Below are 19,249 nucleotides of genomic sequence, written 5' to 3' on the forward strand. Positions count from 1 at the left end.
AAAAAGGCTGCAGGCCCTTCAAACAGCTGATTAGTGTGATCGCCCGCCAGTCTGTCCCTCAACTATACCTGTACTAATACACCCCTCTTCTGTACCTGTACTACTACTACACCCCTCCTCTATACCTGTACTACTACTACTACACCCCTCATCTGTACCTGTACTACTACTACACCCCTCCTCTATACCTGTACTACTACACCCCTCATCTGTACCTGTACTACTACTACACCCCTCCTCTATACCTTTACTACTACACCCCTCATCTGTACCTGTACTACTACTACACCCCTCATCTGTACCTGTACTACTACTACTACTACACCCCTCAGCTATACCTGTACTACTACTACACCCCTCATCTATACCTGTACTACTACTACACCCCTCATCTATACCTGTACTACTACTACACCCCTCCTATATACCTGTACTACTACACCCCTCATCTATACCTGTACTACTACTACACCCCTCCTCTATACCTGTACTACTACACCCCTCCTCTATACCTGTACTACTACACCCCTCATCTATACCTGTACTACTACACCCCTCATCTGTACCTGTACTACTACTACTACACCCCTCATCTATACCTGTACTACTACTACACCTCTCATCTATACCTGTACTACTACTACACCCCTCATCTATACCTGTACTACCACTACACCCCTCATCTATACCTGTACTACTACCACCACACCCCTCATCTATACCTGTACTTCTACACCCCTCATCTATACCTGTACTACTACTACACCCCTCATCCTATACCTGTACTACTACTACTACACCCCTCATCTGTACCTGTACTACTACTGCACCCCTCATCTATACCTGTACTACTACCACCACCACACCCCTCATCTATACCTGTACTACTACTACACCCCTCATCCTATACCTGTACTACTACTGCACCCCTCATCTGTACCTGTACTACTACTGCACCCCTCATCTATACCTGTACTGCTACTACACCCCTCCTCTATACCTGTACTACTACTACACCCTCATCTATACCTGTACTACTACTACACCCCTCCTCTATAGCTGTACTACTACTACACCCCTCATCTATACCTGTACTACTACTAAACCCTCATCTATACCTGTACTACTAATACACCCCTCCTCTATAGCTGTACTACTACTACACCCCTCCTCTATAGCTGTACTACTACTACACCCCTCCTCTATAGCTGTACTACTACTACACCCCTCCTCTATAGCTGTACTACTACTACACCCCTCCACTATACCTGTACTACCACTACTACACCCCTCCTCTATACCTGTACTACTACTACTACACCCCTCCTCTATACCTGTACTACCACTACACCCTCATCTATAGCTGTACTACTACTACTACACCCCTGCTCTATAGCTGTACTACTACAACCCTTATTCACTATACCTCCACTACTATACCCTACCTAGATGGAAGCACAAAGATCTCCTATACTATAGGAGATACTATATACACTGGGAAGCAATATAGTTGTTGTCTCAAATGTTCTGTTTATTTAGCATAAAGGGGAAAAAAATGAGATTTAAATGGAGAATCTATCCTAGTGTGAAGCTATCACATGGCCTACTTGCTATATAGTGCTGACAATTAGCAGGAGCTGGAGCTTTCTTTACATGGGATTGGACCCCTTGTGATCTGGTCACTTTATTGTACTGTCACTTTATTGCTCTTTTCACACCTGTGTCCAAGTTTTCGTTGAGAACAGTGCAGGATCCAGCCACACTTGACCTGCACCTGGTGAACCCCAATAACAGACAGGGGGGCTGTTGGGTTCCATATTTTATTTCTGTAAGTGATAATGGAATGTGACATCAATGTGAACAAAGCCTCAGTGTGTGTGTGTGTATGTATGTATGTATGTATGTATGTGTGTGTGTGTGTGTATATATATATAATATATATATATATATATATATAGGAAGTTCTGTCTTATAGCAGTACCTGATCATAATAGATTTTAATGCAGTGCATACGCTACAATATGGGATATACCAACCTCGGACTTTCCGGTATAAAAACAGATGACACATCTGAGGGGGAATATTTTCCTCAGTCAGATCCAGAGGACTGCACCTACAGGGGTTTTCACCCTGCCTTCCTAGTCTGCACTGCTCCTACAGCTGTATACAGCTGGGTTCACACTATGTATATTTGAGGCTGTATTTGTGAGGCTGTATAGCAACCAAAACCAGGAGTGGATTGAAAACACAGAAAGGCTATGTTCACATAATGTTGTAATTGAGTGGATGGCCGTCATTTAATGGCAAATCTTTGCTGTTATTTTAAAACAACGGCTGTTATATTGAAATAATGGAAGTTATTTACCGTTATATGACGGCCATCCACTCAATTTCAACATTATGTGAACAGAGCCTTTCTGTGTTTTCAATCCACTCCTGGTTTTGGTTGCTATGAGGACCTGACTTGAGGACCAAATACTGCCTGAAATATACTGTGTGTGAACCCAGCCTACGTAGTGTGTACATGGCTGTATACCTGTAAATACACATCCTGTCGTATGTACATACTATGTACACACTGCAGGACGTGTGTGTATACAGCCATGTACATACTACGGAATGTGTACATAAAGGTATACAGCTAGGTACACTTTACGGGACGTGTACATACAGATATACAGCTAGGTACACAATACGGGATGTGTATATACAGGTATGCTGTATATACAGGTATAGCTGTATACCTGGTTATACACGTCCAGGTCTCTTCTGAGACCCCCTAATAATGACAAATAATAATGACTATAGAGTAAATGGCCCTGCCTTGCGTTGCTGCTCAGTGAGTTCCTTTTTAAAAAAAAAATTATTGAAACAAAATTGTCAGTTTGACATGGCCAAATGGGTGTGGCTTGCAAACAGGGCGTGTCATAATTATCGTTCAATTATCATTACCGCGGCTACATCTACGATAAACCGCGATATTAATTTAGGCCAATATCGCCCAGCCCTAGCACATACCCTTTGCAACCAAAACCAGAAGTGGATTGAAAACACAAAAAGGCTATGTTCACACATTGGCAGTCATTTAAAGGGAACCTGTCACCCCCCGTACGGGGGTGACAGGCTCCCGACCCCCCGTTAGAGACCCCTATACTTACCTCATCCCGCCGGGTCCCGCTTCTGGATTCGGTCGGGTCCCGGAGATCTCAGCCGCTGCAGCCCGGCGCGCGCGCTGAGAGATGAGTCCAACACCCATAGAGAATGACAGGAGAGTCCAGCGCTCCGTCATTCTCTATGAGCGTTGGACTCATCTGTCAGCGCGCGCGCCGGGCTGCAGCGGCTGAGATCTCCGGGACCCGACCGAATCCAGAAGCGGGACCCGGCGGGATGAGGTAAGTATAGGGGTCTCTAACGGGGGGTCGGGAGCCTGTCACCCCGGCACGGGGGGTGACAGGTTCCCTTTAATGCCAAATAACATCTATTATTTTAAAACAATGGCCATTGTTAATTATTTACCAATAACCTCTTAAAGTGTCACTGTCTCCCTCCTCTCTCTCTCATCTACTGCTCATTATCAGGAAATCTCAACTCTTTTACATCAGTCTGATCCTGTCTGTTCTATGAAGGGGGGAGGAGGAAGGAGGGAGATTAGTCGGCAGCAGAGAACAAAGGATTACACAGCGGTACCTGTGTGAAAGCCTCTATTCAGAAGTCAGAAAAGTCAGTGCTGACTGTCAGAGGAGATAGCCGGTGATGTAGCTGTAAATGAACTCTTTGTTGTCCTGTTTTGGTGCCTCATCTCCCTCCACCCCTCCCCTCTCCATAGACACTCATGAAGACAGGGGGGAGAGCTTTAAACTGCTTTTTCATGATAAAATGCATTTTTCAGCTAATAAACCCAATTACAAAGTTTCCTAAAATCGCCTGTACTATTGATTACTGCAAAAAAAAAAAAAAAAATGTAAACAACAGTGACACTTTAAGGACGGATGAGGTACATTTATGCCATCTCATCGCTAGGGGGGTTCAAAGGGGAGCTGCGCCGCGACCCCGCTCTGAACTGCCGCAATCCCGGCTGCTATCTGCAGCCCGGGACCGCAGCTATTAGCTTTTGCCGATCCTGCTAATTAAGCTGCATTTAACATGACAGCTACATTTAAAAGTCTTCTGTACGGCTTTACCTCGTGTCTAGTGGGGGAATCCCTTCATCTTACCAGCCCGGGCCTCAGCGTCAAAATGGCATGCTATATAAGTGCTATGGCCTTTTAAAATGAAAATTGGCTCTCTTATTAAGGGGTTAAATGGCGACCATCCACTCAATTTTAGCGATGTGTGAACATAGCCTTTCTGTGTTTTCAATTCACTGGATTTGGTTGCAAAATATTGACCAAAGTACTGAGCAAAAATCATGAATTAAACAAATTAATATTTCGGGCGTCAGTCAGTATATTTCAGTCAGTATTGCAACCAAAACCAGGAGTGGATTAAAAACACAGAAAGGATCTGTTCACACAATGTTGTAATTGAGTGGATGGCCGCCATTTAATGGCAAATATTTGCTGTTATTTTAGAACAACGGCTGTTATAATGAAATAATGGCAGTTATTTACCGTTTTATGGCGGCCTTCCACTCAATTTCACCATTGTGTGAACAGAGCCTTTCTGTGTTTTTAATCCACTCCTGGTTTTGGTTGCAATACTGACTGAAATATACGTAGTGTGAACGCAGCCTCAAAGTGTCCAGTGGTGTAATTCTTACTTAATCATGACAGATTGATCTCCAGCCCTGTCCTCATCAACACCCACACCTGTGTTAATGGAGCAATCACTGAAACAATGTTAGCTGGTCCTTTTAAGGCAGGGCTGCAATGATGTTGAGATGTGTTTTGGGGGATAAAGTTCATTTTTTAGGCAAATATTGACTTTGCAAGTAATTGCTGTTAAGCTGATCACTCTTTATAACATTCTGGAGTATATGCAAATTGCCATTTTAAAAACTGAAGCAGTAGACTTTGTAAAAATTTATATTTGTATCATTCTTAAAACTTTTGGCCATGACTGTACAGAGAGGACAAGTCAGGGATCACCCCAACCCACTCTGTGAACATCTCAACAAAGTGCAGGACAGTATCCTAAAGCAGAGAAACTAATCCACATAGAGCAAAGCAGCTAAGAGCCTACATAGTCTATCTGGCAATGCAGGTGACACCGGGACACCCGCGGACACGTCATTTAACTCAGGTAACTAGGACTGGGGCTTGTGTCACCCTGATAGGACGGGTAACTCGACACTGCAGGGCAAAAGGTGGTATAGCGACAAAGGTCGAAACACAGGCACAAGTATTCTACTTTCAAGTAGAAAGTACTGGAGTACACAACTAACACCCCCAGCCCCCACACAACTACAGCCCCCACCCAAATACAGCCCCCAAACAACTAACACCCCAGCCCCCACATAACTACCACACGCAGCCCCCCAAACAACTACCATTCCTGCCGAGAGTTCTTTTACCAGAGCACCGGCGTGGCATGACTTCACCCGGACCACACGTCCCCTTACTGATTGGCTGGACGTGTGGACCGGGTGACGTCATGCTACAGCGCAGTGCAGAGGAGGAGAGGAGCTAAGCGCTGCGGGAGGAGGGCGGCCAGGGGCGCTCCAGCAGAGAGCTGCACTGCACATCTAACTAGAAACAGAAGTTAGATGTGCTGGGTGTCTGCTAGAACCCAGGAGGAGGGCGAGCGGGAGGGCAGCTGGTTGGGTGCTCCAGCAGACACACAGCACATCAAACTTCTATTTCTAGTTAGAAGTGCAGTGCAGGTGCAGCTCTCTGCCTGCTGGAGCGCTCCCCCGCTGGCCGGGAGTGAGGCGCCCTGTGCAAGCGCACAGGTCGCACACCCCACAGGCCGGCCCTGCACATACCTCCCAACGGCCAAAGAGGGACACTGGTGGTTCACTCTAGGATACATTAACATATACAGGATGTGCTGCAGATTGATGCATTTAGTTACATTGATATCTGCAAATCTGCAGCACATTCTGTATATGTGACTGCATCCTTAGGTCCCATTCACACATCAGTAATCCTGTCTGTAATTACAGACCTGCAACAGCAGACAGGATTATAAACGTGTTTCAGTAACTGCCCCCATATGCAGGGACCTACTGTTTGGGTCTATTTTACTGTGAGAAACAAGACAGTTTCTAGAGTAATGTAAAAAGTTCATTAGTGCAATTATTATTAGTGCAAATTTAATTTCTAGGTCAAAAAGAGGGACATGGGTCAAAAGTAGGGACTGTCCCTCCAAAAGTAGGACACTTGAGAGGTATGCAGTCACATCAGGTTTTTTTAAAGAATCCTCATAGAAATGAGAACTAGTCTGCAGCTATGGGCAACTGAGGCAGTATTATTGGAGACAGCTTCATAAATCTGCCCCATAGTGATTGTGTGCCCCAATGGATGTCACTGACAACAGGACTGAAGAGCCCCAGCTGTATTGTGTGCTTATGGTTTATGTATGACACGGCCGGGCACACAGATAAGCGCAGTGTGTGCACTGTGCCAGCTGCATGGTGACCGCTCTGCCTCCCCCATCTTCCCAGGCAGCGGAGAAGCGGAAACTCAGCGGACCGCTAATGGTGACACACAGGGGGCGGGGCCATGCGCGAGGCTGGGGGCGGGGACTAAACTACGCTCAAAAGTTTGGAGACGAAAGTTCAAAGCAGAAACCTACAATATTGGAGGAAAGAAAAAAAAAAAAAAGTTGTTGAGGAGAGGACGGGTGATGCGGCGCCCCCTCCCTGCCGCCCGGACGTGCCCCAGGCGGGATGATAAGAGCCGGCCGGCCTGCGTCTAGAGCGGGACATGAGGGCTCGGTAAGTGCCGCTCGCTGAGCTGTGAGGATGGAGGCGGCGGCCGCCGGAGGAGGGGAGCACAAGTGCCAGGTGGCAAGAGAGGAGCAGGGCACCGCGAGGAGGAGGAAGAAGAAGCGGAGGAAAAGTAAGAAGGAAAACAAGGCGAGGACCGTCCGTTCCAACCTGCTCTATGAGGCCACCGGCAAAGCGGCGGCGGAGAACCCCAACCGGCAGTATGCGGGCAACTCCATCAAGACCACCAAGTACACGGCGCTCTCCTTCCTGCCCAAGAACCTCTTCGAGCAGTTCCATCGCCTGGCGAACGTCTACTTCGTCTTCATCGCCCTGCTCAACTTCGTGCCCGCCGTCAATGCCTTCAAGCCTGAGCTGGCACTGGCCCCAGTCATCTTCATACTGGCGGTCACCGCCATCAAGGACCTGTGGGAGGATTACCGGCGGTACCGCTCCGATAAGGAGATCAACCACATGGACTGCCTGGTCTACTGTAGGTGAGTGCGGAAGGGTGGGGGCTGGGCTACTGTAGGTGGGGGCTGGGCTACTGTAGGTGAGTGCCGGAGAGTGGGGGCCGGCCTACTGTAGGTGAGTGCTGGAGGGTGGGGGCCGGCCTACTGTAGGTGAGTGCCGGAGAGTGGGGGCTGGGCTACTGTAGGTGGGGGCTGGGCTGCTGTAGGTGAGTGTTGGAGGGTGGGGGCCGGGCTACTGTAGGTGAGTGCTGGAGGGTGGGGGCCGGCCTACTGTAGGTGAGTGCCGGAGAGTGGGGGCTGGGCTACTGTAGGTGAGTGCTGGAGGGTGGGGGCCGGCCTACTGTAGGTGAGTGCCGGAGAGTGGGGGCTGGGCTACTGTAGGTGAGTGCTGGAGGGTGGGGGCCGGCCTACTGTAGGTGAGTGCCGGAGAGTGGGGGCTGGACTGCTGTAGGTGAGTGCTGGAGAGTGGGGGCTGGGCTGCTGTAGGTGAGTGCTGGAGAGTGGGGGCTGGGCTACTGTAGGTGAGTGCCGGAGAGTGGGGGCCGGGCTACTGTAGGTGAGTGCTGGAGAGTGGGGGCCGGCCTACTGTAGGTGAGTGCTGGAGAGTGGGGGCCGGCCTACTGTAGGTGAGTGCCGGAGGGTGGGGGCCGGCCTACTGTAGGTGAGTGCTGGAGAGTGGGGGCTGGGCTACTGTAGGTGAGTGCCGGAGAGTGTAGAAAAGGATGATATTTAATGTAGTTTGGGGATGATGATACCCGGTGCGGTGTAGGAGTAATGGGGGACGATGGTACCTGGTGCGCTGTAGGAGTAATGGGGGACGATGGTACCTGGTGCGCTGTAGGAGTAATGGGGACGATGGTACCCGGTGCGCTGTAGGAGTAATGGGGGACGATGGTACCCGCTGCGCTGTAGGAGTAATGGGGGACGACGGTACCTGGTGCGCTGTAGGAGTAATGGGGGACGATGGTACCCCGTGCGCTGTAGGAGTAATGGGGGACGATGGTACCCGGTGCGCTGTAGGAGTAATGGGGGACGATGGTACCTGGTGCGCTGTAGGAGTAATGGGGGACGACGGTACCCGGTGCGCTGTAGGAGTAATGGGGGACGACGGTACCCGGTGCGCTGTAGGAGTAATGGGGGACGACGGTACCCGGTGCGCTGTAGGAGTAATGGGGGACGACGGTACCCGGTGCGCTGTAGGAGTAATGGGGGACGACGGTACCCGGTGCGCTGTAGGAGTAATGGGGGACGACGGTACCCGGTGCGCTGTAGGAGTAATGGGGGACGACGGTACCCGGTGCGCTGTAGGAGTAATGGGGGACGACGGTACCCGGTGCGCTGTAGGAGTAATGGGGGACGACGGTACCCGGTGCGCTGTAGGAGTAATGGGGGACGATGGTGTCTGCAGTATTGCAGATAAATGCAGTAGAGCAGGGTGTTGAAGTCTGGTTTATAGTGTGTGAAATTAGGAGAGCTGGATGATGTGTCCTGCAGAACAGCTTTACCATGATGATGATGATGGTGGATAGTAAAGTTGTCGCTGGCTTCTGATGAGTGTAATGATCTCCTATAGATGCTTTAACTTTGATGTAGACCTCCCATATGATGACCAGAGAACATCTGCTCCTGTTTGTACATTTTTAAAGCATTAGTTCTCGACCATTAGACATTCTTACCTTCACTGGTATAAATCCTACTTGTATTTTTAACATTGTTGAGATAGTTTGGCGTGATCTGCATATCGGGTTGTTGGTCACTTTTGGTGGGAAATGGTGGTCTATAGCCTGAGTAGTAGCGCTGTGGAATGATATCTCACCACTGCAGGTGATACTGTTGGGTTTCAGAGAATGAGCCCAGATGTAGCTTTATAAGATATGAGCGTCAGTGTGAACATTGACCTGTCATGTAGGTCACAAGTATATGAACAATAGGGGTCTGCAATGGCCAAGCCCTGCTTCTAGGTGTCAGAGAACAGCAGAATATGAGCCAACTCTATTTCAGATCAGTGTCAGTGGGGAGCAGGCTCTCTGTCCAGGCGCGGGGGCCCCTGCCTCTCCATAGTAGGAGTCCCAGAGCTCTGGCCAGTTACTGTTTGGTGTTATAGTACCTGTTACAAGACCACAGCAGCTGACATGCACAATATCTGCTGGTCGTGGTCTCTCAACAGGTTGGGAAATACAATAATGACAGCGACTGTCTGCTGTGTATCACTCCATGTAATGGCAGAACGCCTCTGACTTCAATGGACCGTGGAGTGGAGAAAATAATCATGCGTTTACACAGAACGATTATCCTTTGAATTTCCGCCATATCGATCATATTTGAGCAATAATTGGCTCGTGTAAACACCGCAAACGATCAAGCGACGAGCGAGAAATCGTTCATTTTGATCTTTCAACATGTTCTCAAATCGTTGTTCGGTAAAAATTTGCAGATCATTTTGTGTAAACGGTCTTTCAAAGATTCACCCTATGTGTGAGATGGGCTTAAGCGATCTTAAAAATGATCGCAATAACGATTTTTCTAAAGACTTATACGTCTTAACGCTGATTATTATAAAAAAAAAAACAAATTGTTGCTTCAAAATCGTTAAACGACCCTTGGGCGAATTATCGCTTTGTGTAAACGCTGCATACGTTTTTTGATACACTGGCAATTTTGCAGGTTTTCCCACCTGCAAATAATGGAGAGATCTGTAACTTGTACATTTGGTTCAGAAACCTTTGTTTGCAATTTGTGATTGGAGCTCCAGCACGTTGCTAAATCATTGGGTACTAGCATTCAGCAACGTCCCATGCTTAAAGGAACTTGCATAGCTTTGTGACAAGTGTATAAAGGTGAGAACACAGTGAATATGTATACTGTGATGGGAAGAATCTGGTTGCTGGGGAGCCATTGCATAGAATAACTGCTTCTACATACTGACGTGTGGCGGGCTTCTCACGTGGGTCTCAGCTGATGTTCGGTGTTACACATTGTAGCATGGTGCTCAGCTGTGCAGGGGTTAAGCAGAAGCCCACCCCAGTCCGCCCCATGTGAGGACTGAGACAAGAAGCTACTTAGAAGCAAGGCTCAAAACGTGGCAGACTCCACTAAGTACTGTGTATTCCATTCATAGGAGAAGGGGAGGGACATGAGCCGTGCAGCCCCTCACCCACACTCCCTAACCTTATTATCATGTACTACTAGTGCCAGACATGGACAATGTTTGTTTTATTGGAAGGTCATTCATTCCCTTCGGTCGGGGGTCCTGTTGTGGACATGGCAGCACGTGTATGCTTGTGTTGTCACTCCCCTCCTGACAATACACTGCCCTAGAGACCCCACAGCCTGGGGGCACAGCTCAGAGCCTACAGTATTGAGGACTTTTCCCTATTGTGTATTTACTCCTTGCTCTGGGGATGGGTGTGACATAAGGAGACCTCACAGTAGCGTCTGACATCTGCTTTGAATTGCTGTCCCCTTTATTTCTGTGGAACGTTTAGTTCTACACCCATGGTGTTGTCCAAGCGAGTGCCGGAGAGAAGCGCTCTGATCGCCAGCTCTTAAAAATTCCCTTTCCACTTGTTTCATCCAAATGAAACTTGGCAGTTTTAGAGAGATTTTCCAGCATTGCGAATGGTTGTGTTTAGTGCATCAACACGCTTTTTCTTTAGCTGTGAGCCTGTCTACAGGAAAGTGTTAGTACGCTGCACGTTACTTATTTGATCCTAGGAATGCCCTGTGTGATACTTCAATATTTAGTCATATTTATGGAAGACTGGTTTGTGACATGTTTGTTTCCTTCTACGACAAATGCTCAGTGTTACTGATGTGTGTGCACTAGAGATGAGCGAATTTTGAGTGTGTTCAGTGTCGTCCAAACCCAAACTCTTTGCATTCGATTACCAGTGGCTCAAGAAGTTGGATGAATGTCCTGGAAAACATGCATATAGCCTATGCCCCATTTTATAGGCTGTATCCATGTTTTCCAGGAATCCCTAGGGCTTCATACAACTTCAGCCACTGGTAATCAAATGCAGAGAGTTGAGGTAGTCTATACCACATGTTTGGCTTGGCTGGTTCTTAGCTGTTTTGTGCCTCAGTTCTGACATTTTCATTCCCCCATTATTGCTCATTGTGACCTTCCATTCATGAAACTAAAGTGCCAGATAGTGGAGCTTAAATTTGTTGCACAATTCAGTCTTGACAATGGTGTAAATGAGTGTACATGCACAATCTGCACACGTGCAGTGGAAGTAAAGTCCTGCACTTGTCAGTAAAAAAAAAAAATGCCGTCGACCCCTGAGCATGGATGGCACTAAGGGGAACACATTGAGGGAGATTTATCAAAGGGTGTAAAATTTAGACTGGTGCAAACTCCCAGCAACCAATCACAGCTCAGCTTTTCTTTCACCAGAGCTGGAAGCTGAGCTGTGATTGGTTGCTGTAGGCAGTTTGCACCAGTCTAAATTTTCACACCTTTTGATAAATCTCCCCCATTGGCTCTAAATATAAACAAAAGAAAACTTTATATCTAAAAGGGAAGCACAAAATAAAAAAATATTTCTGAACTAATGTGGTACATGTATGGACTCACAGCAAGTGAGTGCGGACCTGCCAGATCAGCATGTGTCGACAGCTACCGGGTAAGACCGCGGGAAGTGGCATGGGGCCGCCGGGTTATTGTTATATTGTCCAGGTAGAAGATAGCTCCAGTCTGCTTCTGCCGCCATTCCTGTCATGCAGAGCGACGGCAGCATATCGTTGCAGTTGTGGTCATTTGTCTTTCACATGTTGAAACACAACGTTCAGCCGACATCGTGCATATCGGCTTTTCGTTGCTTTTTATTACACAAAGCGATTATCGCCCGTAATGGCCGATAATCGGCAGATAAGGCCGACAATCGCTTTGTGTAATAGGGCCTTAATACAGACGTACATTAAACCATATAAGAGTCATTGAATAAATTAGGACTGATTCTATAAATAAATGTAACTGGGATTAGTGCAATACACACAATGCTTTGGGGACTAGTGCAATGTGCACATGGGTTTTTCAACACCGCTTGTCACTGTACAAACTGTACACATCTCTATCTGCACAAAGGCTCTCAAATAAAGGAACCTGAAGACTGATTAAGGTGACAGCTTAAAACTAATATACCATCAGGTACATTCGCTTTAACATTATCCCTGAATAGAATGGCGCCTGTGCAGCGGTCCATTTTCTTTAGCCGCGGCCCAGTTCCCATGTACGGTGCCATTCTATTCACGGGTAACGGGCCGGGGGTGAAGCACTGGAGTTGGCGGGCCAGCCGGCCCCCAGTGGGAGGAAACCCCCTCTATGACGCGGCTCCATTATAATCGATGGACGCAGTGCTCTCTTTTGCCACCTCTGTCCATGTCGGGAACTGTCCAGACAAATCCCCATAGAAAACTTTTTCTGTTCTCCAGACTGGAGAGAATACACCACTTCCTGCAGGACATACAGCAGCTGAAGTATACTGGAAGTTTTTTTATTATTATTATTACTATTATTTTTACTACTGTTTTTCTCTAAAAGTGTTTCTCTAAAAAGGAGACTAAGTCTTGTTTTTTTTTTTTTTTTTGTTTTTTTTTTTTTCCTAATGAAAGGGCTGTGGCTTCTTTTTGGAGTAGGTCTAATTTATGGCAATGAGCAATAATCAGACATTATGTTTACTCCACAGAGTAGTTGTCTAGGGATAAATAATGCACCATTACCTATACAGTATTCCTTTTAGATATGAGTAGAGATGAGCGAACCTCGAGCATGCTCGAGTCGATCCGAACCCGAACGTTCGGCATTTGATTAGCGGTGGCCGCTGAACTTGGATAAAACATGGATATAGTCATTGGCTGTATCCATGTTTTCCAGACAACCTTAGAGCTTTATCCAACTTCAGCAGCCACTGCTAATCGAATGCCGAACGATCGGGTTTGGATGGACTTGAGCATGCTTGAGGTTCGCTCATCTCTAGAAATGAGCAGAACTATTTGTGGATTCAGCACAAATCTGCAATTTTGAGAGGAAGGACGCTGGAGTGCGGCTCTGAAGCAGGTGAGCTGATTTTGCCATGCTGTTGCGGGAGCTGGCAGGGCACTTGTCCAGGACTGTTGGGTGCTACAGTATGCCCATTTTGTATTATAGGTTTTATACCTAGCGCGGGATGCGCTGACTAACTAGGGCTTATTTTTGGAGTAGGACTTAAAGCGTAAGAGGGACATTTGTTCACGCTAGGAAAATTTTACAGACATTTCTATACTTTTTAATTCAAGGATGCAATCACACCTACAGGATCTGCTGCAGATTGATGCATTTAGTTACAGGATCTACTGCAGATATTAATGTATGTGAGACTGCATCCTTTCCCATTCACACATCCGTAACCCTGTTATTGCGGACCCACAGCTGTGGGCAGGATTACAGATATCTCAGTAACTGCCTGCATCTGCAGGGACCCACTGTCAGATAGGTGACACGGACGCATAATGGCTTAATAATTATTATTTTTTTTTTTTTGAGCCACCGATCATGTTCTCAAAACGTATCGGTAACACCCACAGATGTGTGTATGGAGCCATATGAACTGCATGTGGGAAAGGATGTGTTAAAGGGGCCATAAGGTCACGATTCATCTGAATATAACAATTTTTAGGATCAAACTTGCACAACATGATAGAATAATATGGAAGTTCGGGTCTATTATACAGTAAGAAACCAGACACTTTGTAGAGCAACATAAAAAGATGTAATTCCTAGGTCAAAAAGACTGACATGTAAGGGGCAAAGAGGGACAGAGGGCTCAAAAGAGGGACACTTGGGAAGTATGCGTTTTGCCTTATTCAGTTATTACATTGTATTTACAAAACACCATAAAATGTACTTATTAAGGCATATTTACATATGGAAATCTCGCTGTGGTTTTCTTAGGTCTAATCCACATTCTGGCATCTGATAAACATCTGCTTTTTTGGTGAATGTAACACATAGGTGTTGAAGTGTGCACATGTACTGATTGTTCTGTCTAGAGCATGTATGATCTTCTTGCATAGGGATACTACTTAAATCTACGAACATACACAATATACCTTGGCAAACCCACAGAACAATATGCTTAATGTATACTGCAGTGTACCAGTCCGTTGTGACTAAAGGCTGTGTGTGAACATAGCCTAAAGGCCCTATTCCACGGAACGATTATCGGCTGTATTCGGCCGATAATTGTCCCGTGGAATAGAAGGCAATGAATGTCGGCTGATCACTGCAGTCCTTTGTTTTTCAACAATGTTGAAAAACAACCGACTGTGATAGCAGCGATATGCTGCCATCGCTCCATGGAATAGCAGCAGCGGCAGCAGACCGCCACTATCCTCTATGGGCTGCCCGGACAATCTAGCGTTCACCCGGGCAGCCCCCTTTGGATTAAGTCCGCTGCAAACTCGCTTCATGTGAACGCACCCTTAGGGTAGCTTCACACACACCGTATCGCAGCGTATTTTTTGCAGCGATACGCCTTGCGGCGTGTGAACATGGCCTAAAAATCAATTTGGTGTTTTAGCATAAAGCAAAGTTGGTAAAATCAGATGTGTAAAATATATGTGAAGGAGAACACATGTGCTGGTTTTAGTAAAGTAGCTTACATCCCTGTACTGTTTTCTCCCCCATGGGTCTAATCCCCTCCTTTCTGGACTGTGACAGTGCTGTTGCCATGTAACAGTGCACACATTTTCATACAGTCCCCCTTGCTTGCAGGTTAGGGAAACACTACAGTCACCTGGGGGATTAATGTAGGTTCCCATACAGTTTATCCTTATCTCAGCTGAACCTGACACTCTGAGGGTTCGGCGATTGTTCTGAAGTGTATGGGATTGGATGTGACGGAATTTCACTGTCTGACCCCTTTTGTTTTCAAAGAGAAGCCACAGCCAGACACATATCTCCCCCTTTACAGAGAGCACAACATTGCCAAAACATTCATATGTATGGCTAGAGCGGGAGAGATATGTAAGCCGAACAATCGTTCAGCTGACAATGAATGAATGTGTATGGCCAGGTTTTAGTCTATATCTCTCAAACAATACACTTTCATTGTTATACTTGTACATTTTGAAATATGTTTAATTTCATATAAGCCAGCTGGAGAGCCAAGGGTCCCTACCCCTGGTATAAGGCATCAGTTTAGACCTTTAGTCCTTTGGTGCACTGGGGGTGTTCCCCGACCCCTCAGTGCATCAGCTTGCTCCCCTGCCAGCTTCTTCTGCACTTCCTACTTTAGCGTATACGTGTATGCACAATGTAGTGATGTCTGTTTCCCCCCAGACAGAGATCCTGCGATTGTGCAGTAACAGTGTACCAGATATTGGCAGAAATCGTCACTACATTGTGCACATGTAGGTGTCCTAGAAAAAAATGGACGGGCCAGTGCACTGAGGTTCAGGGGAATGCCTCCAGCGTGCCAAAGGACCTAACTTACATAGGTTGAATCTTATAAATTATATAAAAACATTGCATAGGATTGGCAAGAAAAGGATATCTTTGTGATCCACCTCAGAACCTGCTGTTAGTTTCCTTAAAACCACAACCCCTTTAAGGCCCCATTACATAGAATGATTATTGGTCAATATCTCCCCCAAATCAGCTGACAAATGAGCAAGTGCTTGTTCATTTGCTATTCGTATCTTTTATGCAGGTTAGGCTAGGTTCACACTGCGTTTTCAGCATCCGTTTAACGCATCCGTTTTTTTCAAAAAACGCATGAAAAACGGATTGCAAAAAACGGATTCATTTGTGTGCATCCGTTTTTCCATTGACTTCCATTATAAAAAAAAAACGGATCCGTTTTTTTTGGCGGACCAAAACGGACCAAAAAACGTTGCTGACCCTATTTTTCTGGACGTTAAAAAAAACGGATCCGTTAAACGGATGCTGAAAACGCAGTGTGAACCTAGCCTTAGGAAAAGTTCTTAGCAGCATATCTCCCTGTGGAGGAGGTGCTGCCGACAATAATGTAAGCATAGGGATGTGCTATGTGAAGGCTTTTTAAATGAGCATCAATCTGCTAAATTACTACTCATAGAGGCATGGATTTACCCCTCTAAAAGGACCCTAAAAAAAACCCTGAAAACCCCTTGTTCTTGGTCCTTGTTCTGCAGTGCCACTCTGGATTCCCTACCAAAAGTGCATTGGCGATGTCACTTTGCTCAGGACATTGAAGCTAAGTAAGCAACATTGTGTGAACAGGGGCAAGAACAGTGTTAAGAAGAGGTTGTGTATTTTTTTTTATTTTTTATCCTCTACCCATTAACCACATAATCGTCCTAAAATGCAATTTTCATTGATCAGCTGGCACATTTATAGTGAAAGGGAACACCTGTATGTAGATAACAGGATCATTGTAGCCCTATGTGTAATCCTATTCTGGGTGCATATGTCTGTCACTGAGCTAGTGAATCAAATGCTTGGGTGAGATCTAATAAAATACTCATGTAGTCTTTGTGCAGTTTGGTTTTGGTGCTTTTCGGCCACTACTCGCTCTCATAGACTTCAATAGGCAGTGCTAATCTGATCCCTCTGTTAGCAGATAGTTTATCTTGTGTCTCAGGACAGACTCGATTTTTGTTTTTGAGTGAATTGAGTTTGGGAAGAGCAAGAATATAGCCTGGTAAGTGAAGAGGCATTTTTCCCTGATAAGATATATTACAAAGTTTCTTGAAAAGTCTAAAGCCATTTGCTGTAGTACTATTTTTAGCTTTTCTTTAGATCTGTTTACAAGTTTATATTTTTATAGCAGGAAATCTTACTTGACACTGAGAATTTACAGAATCCAAAAGTTCTTACTAGGCTGCTAGGATTGAATTGGCAATATGTGATTAAAAAATAAATCACATTGCAGACATTCCTTCTTCATAACACCTTGCTGTAAAAGTCTGTCAGACTTCCTTGAGTTCCGGTTTCACACAATGATTATTTTTCTTTGAAATCCTGTGTGTTGTGTGTTTTCAGTTTTTTGCTTTTTTTTGTGTTGTTTGTATGTGCATTGCATTTGTATTTACCAAGTGTGAACGGCGAACATTTGCTTATACAGTGGTGCCTTGGATTACGAGCATAATTTGTTCCGGGGCCGTGCTTGTAATCTAAGTCCACTTTTAAACCAAAGGGTCAGAGTACAGTGCCGTAGACCACCCTGTGCAGACCATGAACCTCCTCCACTCCCCCTCCCATCCAGTACAGAGAGCTCTTACATCAAAGCAAAGCTTTTAAACCAAGTTAAAAAATTTTAAAACTGTGAGCTCTTGCAAGACGCTCTTAATCAAAGTTACTCTTAAACCAAGGTACCACTGTACCATTTTTCATTCCGCTGCCAGTATGTGATCAGACCCCTTTAACCCCTCGCAGCCCGCGCCTGGAGCATTCATTACCTGCTCGGCGCCACGGCTGCATATGAGGCTCCCGTCAGTCCCCATCAGTCAGTCAGTGCTGCCATGCACAGATTGGCTGATGGGGACCAACTCGAGCTGGGAGCCTCACACACAGCCGCGGTGCCGAGCAGGTAATGTATGCCCCGGTCAGTGGGTTAAAGAAGCCGGGTTACATATCCGCAGCGGAATGAAAGTTCCGCTGCAGATATGTAACCCCATAGAACTTCACACTACATGGATTTGCAGCAGATTTCATGAAATCCGCTGCGAATCTGGTATGTGTGAAGCTACACTTAACAGGTATGTGAAAGGGGCCATAGGGGTTTAACTATCTGACCATCTGTACTTTTCAGTAAATTGTCAGATGGGCAGGAATTTCCCTTTAAAGGGACCCAATCACACAAAAAATTGGCTATAAAGTTAAGGAAACGTGCTGGTAGATCAGCCAGCACGCTTCCTAACCATCCCCCTGTCCCCTCCGTCCCCTGTACATAGAGCCCGCAAAGTTAGTTTTAGTCTCCCGGGCTCTATGCAAATTACCATCTAAGTAGTCACGGTGGGCGGGTGTCTTCTTCAGGTAGTTACTGTCCTGGGCCGGCTCCGGCGCTGTAATCACGCCCCTCTGGGCGTGTGTAGAAAGCGCCGCATGGTAACGTCATTAGGGGGGGCCGGCATTGCACTTTGCGGGCTCTATGTTCATGGGACGGAGGGGACAGGGGGATGGTTAGGAAGCGTGCTGGCTGATCTACCAGCACGTTTCCTTACCTTTTTATAGCCAATTTTTGTGTGATCGGTTCCCTTTTAAAAGGATTAGAATGCTAAAATCATGGTTGTGACTATATATAGGGTTTTGCTACATCTTTCCACTAATATATGGACATTTTGTTGGGGGATTCCCAGTTCAGTTTCTACAAATGCTGTTTACTGTTTCTATTTTGCACCTGTGTATCCTTGAGAGACCCAGAGAGGTCAAAATGATGCTTGAAGAAATTTCACACTACTTCCCCCCCCCCCCCCCCCCCCCATCTATTTTTGCTAAAAATTTATGGAAAAACAGATGCATTTGTGTGCATCCATTTTTCCATGATAAAAAAAGGGATCAAAATAGGTTTTTTTTTTTTTTTTAACATAGCTGACCTTATTTTTAAAAAGATGCTTTTTTTTTTTTTTTTTTTTTTTTTTGCAAAAACGTAGTGTGCACCCAGCCTTATCTTCACTATTGGATGCTGTCAGACATCATTTCTGGATGTCATGTGGACATGTCAAAGGTTTTTATCAGTCAGGGTCTGGCTAAGAGCCCCACAGACAGTGAGCCTGGTAAGCATGGGATCTGTTATTTTTAGTGCCATAACAGCTGAGCAGGTAAATAAGGCTATGTCAGTACACTTTCTCAGCGGAATGGTATGGCTTTAATGGTACTCGGTAGGGATGAGCAAATTTACAGTACTAGTGAAACTCTACACTAGGTTCTGCTATCGGCTTGTCA

The 19,249-nt window shown here is 46.1% G+C and overlaps 1 protein-coding gene across 1 annotated transcript in view; it reads left to right on the top strand.

Annotated features, from left to right (window-relative positions):
- The first annotated feature begins 6,686 nt into the window (after window positions 1–6,686).
- ATP10A (ATPase phospholipid transporting 10A (putative)) overlaps window positions 6,687–19,249 on the top strand; it is an 89,006-nt gene continuing 76,443 nt past the window's right edge. Inside the window, exon 1 of the mRNA XM_069970847.1 lies at window positions 6,687–7,365. Coding sequence (XP_069826948.1) covers window positions 6,905–7,365 — 461 coding nt within the window. The 5' untranslated portion in view covers window positions 6,687–6,904. The remainder of the gene's footprint in view (window positions 7,366–19,249) is intronic.

Source organism: Dendropsophus ebraccatus, chromosome 5, assembly GCF_027789765.1.
Source record: "Dendropsophus ebraccatus isolate aDenEbr1 chromosome 5, aDenEbr1.pat, whole genome shotgun sequence".
NCBI classification, from domain to species: Eukaryota; Metazoa; Chordata; class Amphibia; order Anura; family Hylidae; genus Dendropsophus; species Dendropsophus ebraccatus.